This window comes from Ursus americanus, chromosome 16, assembly GCF_024610735.1.
Source record: "Ursus americanus isolate L20-20 chromosome 16, mUrsAme1.1.p, whole genome shotgun sequence".
Classification (NCBI taxonomy): Eukaryota; Metazoa; Chordata; class Mammalia; order Carnivora; family Ursidae; genus Ursus; species Ursus americanus.
Window position 1 is genome coordinate 62,558,558 of NC_142142.1, and position 14,960 is coordinate 62,573,517.

Here is a 14,960-nt window from a genome sequence, read left to right on the forward strand (position 1 = left end):
TAAAATACATTTCATTTTATATTCCTTGGGGGCCCTTGTATACAAGATATCTGTAACAGATTTCATACTCAGGATCCGGCATCAGTTTACTTCCAAATGCCAGGAGTAGGAACTAGTTTTGACCCCCAACCTAGGGGACACTGGCAATGTCAAGAGATATTTTTTATTTTAACAACTGTGTAGAGGAAGTGATGCTCTCCCCTCCTCACCTGTCAGTCTCCTCCCGCACAACCAGATCCCACAATGCTGTGAGACCTTCCACTGAGCAATGACATCATGCTGGGAAAGAACACATTTCCAGCAGGGAAAGGGTTATACAATTTGACTGTAATACTGCATTAAATCAAAGTACAGGTAGTGAAAAAACAGTATTTCTTACCTTAAATAGACAACGGCATATATACTCATAGACCATATGTTTTAATGAGCTGATAAGAGACTGGATTCTCTGTTCTGTATTTTCAGAATCCTGTAGATTCCAATTTGAAAAGTGAAAAACCATTAGGAAATTTAAAACATTTAAAAAAAAACCATTAGGAAATTTATAACATTTAAATGATACCCCACTCTAATAAACTATTCCTCCAGACTCAAAGCTGGTTCTGGGACAACTCTTTGTCAACTCAAGGGACTAAACAAAGAAGTGCATTAAATTTGTACACTAATACGATAAAAACATTTGATGTATTTTTCTTTAATGCACAGGGTTAAGGCTTTCAGTAAATGAAAATTATAGTCAACTTCCAATAATACAATATGAATTGAATTTGATGATACCACTTTGAGACCTAACAGCATTAAAAATACTTCTATACGAGTATGGGTTAAACTCATTTCATTACTTGTATTATAATGACAATCCAGCCCCATAACAGAGTGACCAGAACCACCCAATACAGGATTTTCTCATCCTCGATATAAGAACCTAAACAATCTTAGACCACGCCTTCCATGTTAACTAAGGATGAACAATAACTCTGATGCTGATGCTAGTTAAGGACTCATAGCACTTTTAGTTTATCTGTTTTTGTACTTCCATTGTACAGGACTGGTATGATTCGAAAAATATCACTAATGGCTATTTCCCCTGCTTATTGAAGAAGGGCTTGGTGTAGAAACGGGACGGAGGACATTGTCAAGGCTGGTCTGGTTCCCTACGTGTGACAGGAGTTTTACATCTCACCTCAAGGAGTACTTGGAGGATACATGCCTTGAAAAGAGCAATCCTGGTATCCTATTTAGGCTAAATTTTTGGCTTCCTTATGATTATAACTGACAAGAAAAAAACCTCGTAAGACAACATTATCAGTTTAGAGAAACACGACCAGGATAAGCAGGGTGGTGTGTGACAGCAGCACAAAAACCCACGAGCTGGTGCTCAGATGCAGCAGACCTCGGTCCGGCTCTGGTGGCACCTGTCCTACCTGAGAGTGGGAAACAGCCTCTCCCTGTCACTACTCCCTCACGAAGACCACGTGTGACACGGAACCCTGGATCCACTAAAAGATACTCTATCGTGAGAAAGACTGTACACTGGCACAAGATCTAATGATCTCCAGCACACTGGACAGCAAGTTTTGTAGTCTACATATTTAAAATTATACTGATTTTTAAAATAAATTCAAGTGCACACACGCACACACATACACATGCACACACGCAAAGGTCATCTTATTCAATAGCCACACTATCGAAGACCAATGGTTTCCGAGGAGACACTGAGCTATGCACTTTTGTAAAGAGCACAAAATTACCAATGTTCTCACTGGGTTCACGCAGAACTGCTAACCTATTCATCAGTTCTCATATTCCTTCAAAGTCACTGACTTTTAACAGGAATATTCTTTGACTGAAGGACAAGAAAGAGCTTAAAATGAACTTATTGTATACTTTCTAAGTAATTTATAAGAAATTTCATGCAAAAATTTTGCATACACACACATTATTTTATATATATATAACCCATTGTTGGTGGAGATGAAGATGGAAAAGGCGCTCTCACTGCCTAAGTTCAATACACCAACAGTACATGTTTCCAAAGGTAATGAGACGGGATTTGTCAGAAAGCCTACAAACGGGCACTTTGGTCCCAGTCTTCCAAGTCTAGGAATTTAAGAAAACTACAGAAGCAACCCACTGAAAAAAAGAGAAATCATAAATGTCTGTCACTGTCTGAAACCATAAGCACGCTCTCTGACCTCCTTCTGTCAAGAGGCGCGGTCTCCTCCCCCACCCTCTCGATCATGGGCAGGTTTGTGACTGCTTCCGCCAAACACCAGACCGCAAGGTGATATCGACCCCAAGCTGACTTATAACAGTTTCTGCCTCACGGACTGGAATGCACATTAGGCCCCCAAGATGTCCTATCAGAAATCCGCTACTCTTGTGCTGTGAGCAAGCCCAGCACGGAGTCCTCCTCACCAAGCCCCCACCCCAGGCACCAGGCCTGCAAGGGGAGCTTTGCCCTCCCACTCCCTCTCTTCCCCTCACGTCCCAGCTGAGGTCCTAAACATTGTGAAACAGAGGTCAGCCATCTCTGCTTAGCCCTGACCAAACTCCCCACAGAACTCATGGGAGTTCTAAGAAAAGCACGGTCTGATCTGCCAAGTTTGGGGTCCAAGGATACTCAGCACAATCAGGAAAACACCACACGGCACGGTCTGATCTGCTAAGTTTGGGGTCCAAGGATACTCAGCACAGACAATCAGGAAAACACCACGCGGCACGTGCTCACAGGGCTCACATTGTACAGCCTCACGATCGTCAAGAATATTGTGCAGGTTTCCATTTATGGCATGAAAGTTGTCTGCAATGTACTAATACTTACTGTAAACACAGTGTAGTGGGATACCTTTAGGTTAAGACCATTTATATCCGTTAAGATAGGCTTCCCTCTATTAGCGCACAAACTTGATGACGCATAGGATACTCCCCTATCCTCCTTAACTACAATACCTGGCAGGTAGCACAGCCCCAAACGACAAAGATGAACAATGAAATTTTCAATGTTGTTTTTTCCAAGGAATGAGACTATGTAGTAATTTCTTACCTTTATACCATTTTAATGATAATCTATTACTTATTAATTTGTACTCAGAATAGAAATCATTTCCGTTAAGATGACTGTCATACTGGGATAGTTTGTTAAGAACATAAAATACAATTAAGGAGCTAGTTTCTTTAAATAAGGTTTAAAATTGTTACATGTGGTCTTCTAAAACAGAATTCTAAACAAGTTTTCTCAGGAAATTCTTCCTCTAAATTAAGCACCTACTCAAGGGATCTCTCTTACCCAGTATCAGCTGTGGGGTCACGGAGGGCCTACCTGTTTGTTTTGCAGAGCTCGCTGGAAAAGTCGGAGAAATGCAGCCAAACTAAAACGGTACATGTTATTAATTTTGGACAAGTCAGAGATAATGAAGTACATCTTGCTGGCGCTCTCAGCCAGAGGAAGGTAGGCGTCCCGCTCCTGTGGATCACAGGGTGGGTGGGAAAACATCTTAGTGCTAGCGCTCTCCTGCCACCTGCAGGCCACTCCGTTCCTAGCTAGCCGCTCTCACTAGTCCTACACAGCAAGTGCAACAAATCACAGAACTGTATGACTACAAGGAATAATACCATCTAGTTCTTCTCATTCTTATAAAACTGAGGGCAATGTATTTAAAGAATTCTCTAGCTCGCAGATGACAGAGGAGGAAGTGGTTCACGGGTGACCATACAGAGGACCAAGAGCACTTGCATGACGGACAAGGCAAGGAGAAAGGTACGCAATTATGATCAGAGAATAAACAATGCGATCTTGTATTTCAAGAGAGAAGCAGTTTAGGTGATGCCAGAGGGCATGGCATCAATACCACTGCAGGAAAGGAGAGTTGCAACCCTGAGTCGGGGGAGGAGGGGGCTGGTACCACCAGGAACAGCAGTGGAAGCAGAGGCCAGAACAGGTGTCCGCATTCACCAAGGAAGCCCCAGCATTGTTCCGTGAAGGCACAGAACAAGCCCATGAGCACAGGGGCTTCCTCTGTAAAGGACGGGAAGGAATTCTGGAAGTAAATGGCCTCAGGTTCCAGATGGGACTCTCAGGAGTCCTTCTGATCTGAGCACCAGGATTACAAACGTGACGCTGGGAACGTTATGGGTGTGACTCAGTGATGCCTGCTCAGAAGGAAAAGGCCAGGAGGTTCAACATGCCTGTGCTGTAAAATATAAAATGAGAGGTGTAACAACACCGGCCGAGTTCAGCCCTGGTAGAGAAAACACAGCGGCTGGATTAGAAGCGGGCTATAATCTGTTCGTATTCTGGTTTCAACAGAGCGCTTTCCCAAGTGAAACAATAATTATGTTTAAGTGTACAATTTGGACAAGGGCTGAAAAATACTGAAAGGAAAACGTGACGAGGTCACTGAGACGATTGTCAAAGAATGAAAGGATGTCCTCAGTGAGGGCCCAAGTCAGGCTGGAGCCTGGAAAGTCAGAGAAACACTCCCTGTTTGGGTGTCTGTTTGCCTCCAAGCAAAGCTCAATCACTAGAAAGTAGGAGAAGAAAAGAGGTATTGCTTTGAACTTGGGTTAGAATTTTACAAAAGGGATTATCAAAAGAAAGGCAAAAAGCATTTTAAGCCATAGCATTTTAAGGGAAGATAATATTTTTAAAGGAAAAGACACCTTACAACTCAATATATTTAACATGCCTTAATTTTAAAAAGCTCCAGGAATGGCACAGATGCTTTTAACGGTCATTTTCAATACTCTCATTTTCAATTTCAGAACTTGAGGTAATGTTACGCCAGAAGTAGCAGGGGCCGGCAGTCCTTCTCGGCGCCCTGAGCACCTCACCCCCCTCTACGGCAGGATCAATCAGACCCATGGCTCTGCAGTTTCTGAAGAGCTTTCTTTTTTTTGTAATCGTCATTCCCCTGACTCTATACTGTTTAATCATAGTAACATAAAGTTTAAGAAAACATGATATATGATCACAAAAAAAAAAAAAAGGAAGTAGTTACTTGGTCAAGGGAAATTTGGAGTTTGTGAGATTCTTTAAGTGACTCTTGAATAAGTGCACTGCTTGCTTTCGTCTGATTCAAAGATTCAATCAAATCCTTATTTTCCAAAATATTCCCTTGGGATGTGGCAAGTGTCTGAAGCAAAAATTAATAAAATAATGTGAACATTTTCATACATATTAAAATAACCAATTAAAAGCAGCTCATATTAGCCATCATTAATTTGATGTTTACAAAAACTTTTGTTATTTTAAGAGAATTTCAACATTTTATAGCTTATGAGAATGACAGAGTAAATCATTATATGCTATATCAAAGCATTGCATATGTATTAATTTTATCTAATAAAAATAAAAACAAAGTTACAGATTAAATCATAATGTCATGCTACATTTTAATACTGCTTGAAATTCTAAGCATATAATAATTATTAGTGAAATAATATGGTACAAAGAGAGTAGTACTTAAAAATCACTTGTCTTAGACATTAATTAGCATTACTTCTTAAGATCTTGTATTCCAAGACATCTACTTTTTTCTCTTCATATTTTGATTTTAAGATATATATTGACATGTCTTTGACAAAACAAAACCATGTAGAAGGTATTATTAAATTAAAAAAAAACGTTAATTATATTCATTAAAAAATGTAATATAAAAAACATCCTGAATAACTAAATTTTACCTCTAAAAGAGATTCCTCAAGCTTGGCTAACTGTATTTTCTTATCTTCTTCCTGTTGTAATAGTTTTGTTTTCTGCTCCTCTAAGTCAGGTTTCTCATGCTGAATAGTTAAAGCCAAAAGCTTAAAAAAAATTTTTTTTAAGTCAAAGTTATTTTAGTGGTAAAGTTCAAACAAAACAAAACATAAACTTCCCACAAACAGGCCTTGTGCTTGACCAAATACTACAATTATTATATTATGTAACTCATTTGATTCTTTCTAGGCAAACATGAGACACTTCACAGTTATTTCTGACAAAAAAAGAGGCAAAATAGTTAAACTGATCAATAAAATATTAAATATTATAGGGTATCTGTAAGACATTGCATTACTTAACATATCAATATGTAATATTTCTAAAATTAGATTAAATATATAGAAACTATGGAAACTAGTTGTTTTTTAGTGGCCAATATTCATATAAAGAAATAAAGAGATCTCTTACTTAAAACACTATATCATCGCAATCTCAACAAGATACCACTTCATCCCCATTAGGATGGCTACAATTAAAAAGATAAATAACAACAGCTGATGGCAAGATGGGGAGAAAGTGGAATCCTCATACGTTGTTGGTGGGAAAGTAAAGTGCAGCCACTTTGGAAAAGTCTGTCTGTTCTTCAAAATGTTAAACACAGAGTTATCATAAGACCCCACAAGTCCACTAAAAAACAAACAAACAAACAAACAAAACCAACCACCACTGAATTGCACACTTTAAATGGGTGAATAATTGAATCTTAACAAAACTATTTTTAAAATGCTATGTCAAATTCTTCATTTTGAAACTTTAAACTTGGGGATGACACTGGCAGTCATAAAACATGTAAATGCAAATGTGCTGGACAAACATCCTCACTGAGCGCTTCTCACAGATCTGAACAGCCCCTTTCAGGGTAGGGATGGATAGGTTCTAGACAGAATGAACAATTTTGTCAGTTCTGCCATGCTTTGAGTAATCCCGTCATAATTTTACTTCTAAGAAGTATCATCAAGTAAGACAAAAGATACCATCCATAAAAATACATGCTGTGAGCTATGTTATTATAAGAAAAAATATTTAAAGGAAATTTTTAAAAATTATAATTAAGTAAAAATTGTAACAAATATACATACTATCATATTAAATCAAAACAGGAAGAGTCTACAATTCTTAGATGAGTAAAAAATAGAACTCCAAGTCAACAGGCATAATGGCCTTAAAAGGAAAATGAGTGAGGAACTATATAAGTAAAAGCGTAGAAATAAAAAGTCATTTTGAGATTCACATAATGGTCTAAATTGTAAGAAGTCATACACAGATATGAAAATTCAAAGATGCATATGTTCTAGTGTGAAAAAAAATGTCAGACAGGGAATCAAACACCCGCCCTCAACCAGCCCAACAGGTCAATTGAATGCAATTCTCACATTTAAACTTCAGTTTTCACAATTAAAACAGAAAAAGTAGCGTTGATCTTAATCTGTGATCCTTGTCTCTCTCAAACTCTACCACACATGACAGAAAGGGACCCTAAAGTTAATGTGCTACTGGGAGAAGCAGCAGTCTGATGTTGACAACAAGTGCACAAGGCTAACACAAATGATAACATAAACCCAAACGCTTGACTAACTCACAAATATATTCGCAAGATGGTTTCAAAAGTTTAAATGCTAGTCACTTCCACAAAGTCGATTCCAATTCAGAATATCTACTGAGTACACAAAGCTAGGGGAGATTTCGGAGGTCACTCCTTGTTGCCCAGACGTACCTGTCCTCGCAACCCACTTCTTGTTGTAGTGAAGTTAACCTCTGTAATGATGGAGGCTGCATCTGGCGGGATGAAGGGATTCGGGTTTCTTGTTGACAAGAAAAGGCGGAATTCTTCATTGTAGTCAATAATTTTGTCACCTATTTGTACCACATAACGTGGTCCTATTTGTTTAAAATGACACAATTAGTTGGTTTCAATAGTCTGTCTTTTGCTTCATGACATTAAAAAATATATTAACCAGAGTGCCCTATTAACCAGCACATATACAAACAGGGCTAAACACTAGTCATTAAGACAATCTTGGGATACTGAAGCACCAAAGAAATACATATGTATACTACATTTCATTCCAAATTTTTCTAAAATGACTGATTATAGAGGACACAAAAAATAACGACTCAATTATATGCTATTCTTTACAGAATTCATCAGTTAAAAAGTGTTCATTAGGGGGCCTTGGTGGCTCAGTCAGGTAAGCGTGTGACTTCGGCTCAGGTCACGGTCCTGGAGTCCTGGGATCAAGGCTCAGATTGGGCTCCCTGCTCAGTGGGGAGTTAACTTGAGATTCTCTCTCCCTCTCCCTCTCCCTCTGCCCCTCCCACTCACGCCATCTTCTCTCTCTCGCTCTTTCTAAAATAAATTTTTTTTAAAAGTGTTCATTGTACTAGTTTTTATGATGTACTACGTAAAGACAGAATGAGCTGGTGAAAACCTAGGATTATCAACATACGAGTAATTGCAAAGATGCCCATTATTAAGTTCAAAAGGATTTATTGACTTCCATGTACAAGTGATTTGAGATGAGAAATTAAACTAAGAAAAAAAGTTCTGCCTCGTAAAGGAGTATATTCCAAAATTTAAAAAAACAATGATATCCATTATACAACACATACAGAGAAATAAATCAGCAATTATACCCACGACTTAGAATTTTAAATTGACAATAAATAATTTATTTTTTAAGTACAAAATACACACATTCAAAGATTATTTTCAAAGGTCAAGAAAAATAATGTGAGGAATTTTTGAGGACCCCAGAATAGGTTAAATTTTACTTAAAAACGTTAATATGAAAATAATTCAAAAAGCACTCTATGAAAAAGGATAAACATCCGAAAAACAGTATCAAAACAATGTTGAACTACAATCATTATCAGAAAAACACAAATTTAAAAGCCCAATGAAACACCTCTACATCATGGAATGTTTCAAGAAAACTTAAGCAGGATAAATGCAAAGAAAACCAATTCTAAGGACACCATATTCAAACCACTGAAAATCAATGACAAAGAAAAGTTTCAAAGCATCCAGAGAACAATGACACATCACTTACTAAAGAGCAACAATAAAATCAGCAGGTGATTTCTCACAGGAATGACATAAGCTAGAAGATGAAGGAATAAAAACTTTAAAAAATATCAACCCAGAATTCCATGTCAGGCAGAAAAACAAATCTCCTTCAAAAATAAAAGAACAAGAAGTTTGTTTCTAGTGGGCCTTCGCTAAATGAAAGAGAAAAGGAAATGCTTCAGACAGAAGAAAATTTGGATGGGGATGAAGAGCACACTTGCCATGATGAGCCCTGAGTCACGTACCCAAGTGCTCAATCACGGGATCGCACACTTGACACTAAGACTCCTGCAGGTGAACTAAACAGGAATGAAAATTTAAATAAAGAAAAAAAAAACCCTAGATGTAAATGAGGAGATGTGGAAATGATGGGAGAATTTGAGAACCATAGGAAGGATCAATCTGTATTAAAAACAGTCATTATAACATCATGTGACCACAACAACATATCACAACAATAATGCAAAGACAGGTGGGGTCTACAGAGTAAAGTGCACTGCAGAAGTGGCAAAGTATTTATTTGTAGTAAAATAAGAAGTCAAAGATATATATTGTTATATGTAGGATGACCACTAAAAAATTGAAAATGTTTTATCAAAAAATAAAATCAGGTTAATTATAAAACTCGATCAGGTTTCACATGATCTGGTTAACTGCATTAAATTACACAGCAAACAGTAAGACTGCACGGTGAGAGAAAACAAAAACCAAGTAATTAACTGAAGAGAGGTGCCCTTGAGAAATAAGAGCAACAGAAATATGAAAGTGAAAGAATAAAAATTATTACCATACAAACACTAGCCCCCCGAAGTAGTGTAACCATTCTAATATCAGGCTTTGAAACTTGATACATTTCTGGAGGAAAAGGAGGACATTTCATAATGATAAAGAAAATAACCAAACAGGAAAATATCACATTTTCAATATGTATGCACTCCAAAACACAACTTAAAAATATTAAAGCAAAAACTAAAAGAACTAAAAGAAAAACAAATTCAAAAATCATAGAACCTTTAAGAAATTCCCTCAATGATACAAAAAACAAAGCAAAAAAGAGTAAAGACACAGAAAACAACACTACAATTAACAAACCTGACATAACTCACTTTAGAAAAAATTAAAACAAAGAGCAAATTTCATATAATTTTCAAGTGTACATGGAAAAATTAATGAAATGTCCAATCGTGAAGCTTCAACAGGGTTCAAACAACTGAATACTTCAGATTAAGTTCTCTGGCCACAATGCTGAAAATCAGTAACAAAAAAGGGAATTAGAAAATGTCCAACTACCTAGAAATTAAATAACAACAATAAAGCTATATAATTCAATGAATTGAAGAAGAAATAAGAACTCTGGTATGAAGCTGGAGGAGGGCTGAGAGGGAAATTCACAGACATAAATGCATATATTAAAAAAAAAGATTAAGTATCAGTATCTTGAATTTCCATCTCAAGAATCTGGAAAAAGAACACCAAAGGAAATCTAAGAAAAAATAACAGGAATGAAATAAGAGGAAAAACCAGTTCAAAAATACGATAAAGAGGGTGATGGGCATTATGGAGGGCACTTGTGAAACCAGTATTACACTGTATGTTAACTAACTAGAATTCAAATAAAAACTTGAAACCAAACAAAATTAATTAAAATTAAAGGATTTTTTAAAAATAAAGGAAATCAACAAAGTTAAAAGTTGGTATTTTGAAAAGATTAGTAAAACTGATAAACCCCCTCATTGAAGATGGACAGAAGGAAAAAAAAATGATCAAAGTCAAGAAAAAGGGAGACATCGGGGGCGCCTGGGTGGCACAGCAGTTAAGCGTCTGCCTTCGGCTCAGGGCGTGATCCTGGAGTTATGGGATCGAGCCCCACATCAGGCTCCTTCGCTAGGAGCCTGCTTCTTCCTCTCCCACTCCCCCCGCTTGTGTTCCCTCTCTCGGTGGCTGTCTCTATCTCTATCAAATAAATAAATAAAATCTCTAAAAAAAAAGAAAAGAAAAAGGGAGACATCATTACAAAACCAACTGAAATCAAAATGTTATGAGAACATTATATAAAAAATACACCAATACATTTGGCAATTTGGACGAAATGAACAAGTAACTTCAGCAAACTTGACATACACACACGTTGTAGAAAACAAAACAAATCACGCTCGCTGGCAGTTTGCAGTGACAGATCCTCCTGAGACAGTGCACGGCCGTAGGAAGATGGTACAGAGACGCCGGTCACAGGACGGGGCTTACGTTAGGTGACTGGAAAATGGTTGAAGGACAGTGTGGTTCTGCTGGGGAATGGACGCAGAAAGTCCTATGACGGGTATCTTAATAATGTTTATCTAGGATGGGAGAGAAGTGGAGGGAGACTCGTGATAATTGGCTAAAAAAAAAAAAAAAAAGTCACTCCAATGAGCTGGCAGAAGAAGATGTCTGGTTATTTGTGTGATATGGAGCATACTCTTGTTTGGGGGCTGAGGCTTGAGTCCGGTCACAGCAGGGCCTGTGTGATGCTGGTGCTGTGAAATGATTCACGTTCAACAGGGGAACACCACAGCTGGGCTGCGAGAGCCAGGCCAGCCTACAGCAGTCAGGCGCTGCTTCTCTCTTTCCCATTTACGCAACATACAGATACAAGCAACACCCATCTATGCTGTTGTAAGTCAGGAATGTGGTTACCCATATGGGGGAGCCCAGTAAATAAGGGGGCTTCTGGAGTGCAGATAAAGTTCTATATCTTGATCTGGGGGCTTACACAGGTGTATTCTGTTTGTAAAAATTTATAAACTGCACACACACATATTTCAATAGAATGTTAAAACTGAAAAATACCTAGTTTTCTCAGGTGAATAGGACTAGCCATTTTGGGGGGAGGGACGGAACACTACTGCCATTCTGTACTATTTGGTTTTGTCAACTGTGCATGTATCATTCTGACATAAAATTTTTCAAAAATTTCCAAGTAAATGGTTGTCTGAAAAGGACCCTTGGCGTTAAGTCCTATGTCCTACTGTTAGAAAGTATCAGATGCAGAACTAAAAGCCCAACACAGCCTGAACTGCATCAGGCCTCGATTTACAGTCGAGTTAACCTACAGAGTTAACAGTGGAGTTCATTTCGACCATTTTCGCTTCTGGACACAAAATCATCAGTGTACTTTACAGAACTCTAGAAACACAATGATTGGGCACAAGTACAAGATTTGGTCTCCTGCTCTCTTTCCAGGGAAAGTCCGAACTGACATGTTTATTATCTTGGTTCTGAGCCTGGATCAGGTTTGAGAATATGGTTTGGATTGGTCAACATTCATAATAGATACGTTGTATCTGTTTCCAGGTCCAAACTCTTCAGAACTATATTATCATCTGACCTAGATAAATCCAGGTACCGTGTGAACTGCCATCCAGGTGCAAACATTCCACTACTAGGATAACACTCTGGTGGGTCTCCACGGACGAACTGCTCACACTGTACTGAATACCATTCAAGGCTGACTAGCTAAAGATAAGTAGGATGTAAGTGAGGACAAATACAAAACCCTGCCAACCAAATAACCAAACTGACAATGCCCAAGGAGACAGCCCACACAGCCCATTAAGAATAAACTGCTGCCTCTACAGTCACTGTATACAAAGAGAATAAAGATTACTTTGTTGGCCCATTAGAAGCAGCATATTCCGTACCTGGAATTTTTACTATTGCCTATTCATCTAGTCAACAAACGTGTGCCTGGGTTTGGATGGCGACTCTTGGCAAGGTTGCAAAGGGCAACCTTGGAAGAAATCTAAGCAATTATAAATCAATCACTGCCTTTGGCCCCTCTATCCTTCAGGTGCACAGAATTACAGATGTCTGCAAATAATTGCCGATAAGAAAATCCAAAGGAATGCTACAGCCATCCACTAATCCATAGCATTGAGTATTCCGTACAATGAGCTGACCTCGGGCAGTGTTCTTGGCAATAAAACATGTCACGCCAAGACTTACTGAAACAGATCAGTACGGAGATTTATAGGTCAGAGCTAGAGAAGCTAGCTCAACCTCAGCACTACTGGTAATCTGTGCGTGAAAACTATTTGTTGGGAGGAGATGTCCTGTGCATTCTAAGATGGTCCTGGCATAGAAATCCCAACTGTGACAACCCCATGGGGACAAAATCACTCCTCTTACAGAAACACTCATCTGGCTGTATTCAGGCCATGGGGCCATGCAGATCCAACTTGGCTCCACAGACATACTCATATGGAGAACCACCCTAGAAACAGACACAACAACAATTAATCACAGACTTAATCTCTACACTGCACATACATAAGCCCAGATGAAGCAACCATTACTAAAAGGAAACATCTGGACTAAAAGCCAACCACAACGTTCAGCCTTCATCTCTACTATAATCTCTGATCCATACTCAAGCCCAACATGGAAATGAAATAACCATAAAGGACTGGAATGACTAACAATGTTGTTAGTGAAACTTGAGCTATCTGCCAACTACACCAGCCTCTCCCTAGACAACTTCTCAGTGGCTAGCTGATCCCTGGTCTTCAGTTACATACCGACACCACATGCGCACCGACCATCTTCATGGCTGAGTGACTAGCACACACGAATCAGGAAGTGAAAACAATGAGAACTTGAAAAAGAACCATGTCTTGCCCTTCCTTTCGATCAGGACGCACGTGAGGCGACTGTTGAACAGCCTCTTCTAACTCTGTTATTTTGACCTCAGTATGAAGAAAGGCAGTTCATACTGCTCAGATTAGGGACACAGGGACATAAACGAGACTGGACACAGACTCTATCTGACGTGGTTCTAGGACAACCATCCTCTGTCTCCAAAGGAAATGCATGACAACAAAATGTCAATTCATGAGCAACTCAACACTCTGGAAAAGGACAATCTGAAGTATAGTCAAAGATGGTAAAAGACTTCAACTACTGTGATACGGGTATGTCCAACCCTGGGGAAAAGCAGGGAAAAATAAGGTAAGAGCAGAGATTAATTCTCTTTTCCTAATTCTGAAATAAACAAATTAACCCAAACAGCTCTGCACAACCATTTGGAATAGTGGTTTATAATGTGAACCAATCAGGATGTGAAATGTATAACCTGGCACCAGATCCAACTTCAAGAGACCTTGTCAACCCATTCTCGGACAATGCCACAGATACTGCTAAAACCTGACACCAATCACATCTGATAGAGGCTCATATTTAATGAACCCTCAAGGGCCCAATATAGACTGAAGGGAACCAAATCCAGATGTCCCTCAAGCTTCATTTCCACTTCCCCTGTAAGACAGCATAGCCCCCCAAAAAACAAATAATCCAGTTAAGAAATGGGTAGAAGACATAAATAGACATTTTTCCAAAGAAGACATCCAGATGGCCGACACATGAGAAGATGCTCAACATCACTCATCATTAGAGAAATGCAAATCAAAACCATAATGAGATACCACCTCATACCTGTCAAATGGTTGAAACTAAGAACACAAGAAACAACAGATGTTGGCAAGGATGTGGAGAAAGGGGAACACTCTTACACTGTTGGTGGGAATGCAAGATGGTGCATCCACTCTGGAAAACAGCATGGAGGCTCCTTCAAAATAGAGCTACCCTATGACCCAGCAATTGCACTATTGGTATTTACCCAAAGGATACAAAAATACAGATTCAAAAGGGGCACATGCACCCCAATATTTACAGCAGCAGCATCAACAATAGCCAAATTATGGAGAGAGCCCAAATGTCCATCAACTGATGAATGGATAAGGAAGATGTGGTGTATATATATATGATGGAATATTATTCGGCCATCAAAAAGAATGAAATCTTGCCATTCCAACAACCTGGATGAAGCTAGAGTGTATAATGCTACGTGAAATAAGTCAGAGAAAGACAAATACCATATGATTTTACTCACACATGGAATTTAAGAAACAAACCATATGAACATATGGGGGTGGGAGAAAGGAGACAGGGAAATAATAAGAGACTCTTAATGATAGAGAACTGGGGGTTGATGGAAGGCGGTGGGCAAGAGCTGCGCTAGATGGGGAACAGTCATTCGGGAGGGCACTTGTGATGACGGGCACTGGGTACTGTACGTAAGTGATGAAGCACTGAATT

The 14,960-nt window shown here is 38.8% G+C and overlaps 1 protein-coding gene across 7 annotated transcripts in view; it reads right to left on the reverse strand.

Annotated features, from left to right (window-relative positions):
• The window catches only part of DYNC2H1 (dynein cytoplasmic 2 heavy chain 1), a 288,892-nt gene that overhangs the window by 150,091 nt on the left and 123,841 nt on the right, over positions 1–14,960 (reverse strand). For all 7 annotated transcript variants that reach the window (XM_045797656.2, XM_045797654.2, XM_087868490.1 and 4 more), the window contains 5 exons: positions 7,479–7,642; positions 5,689–5,808; positions 5,004–5,138; positions 3,326–3,469; positions 380–469 (listed from right to left, as the gene is read on the reverse strand). In XM_045797656.2, the coding sequence (XP_045653612.2) occupies positions 380–469; positions 3,326–3,469; positions 5,004–5,138; positions 5,689–5,808; positions 7,479–7,642 (653 nt within the window). The remainder of the gene's footprint in view (positions 1–379; positions 470–3,325; positions 3,470–5,003; positions 5,139–5,688; positions 5,809–7,478; positions 7,643–14,960) is intronic.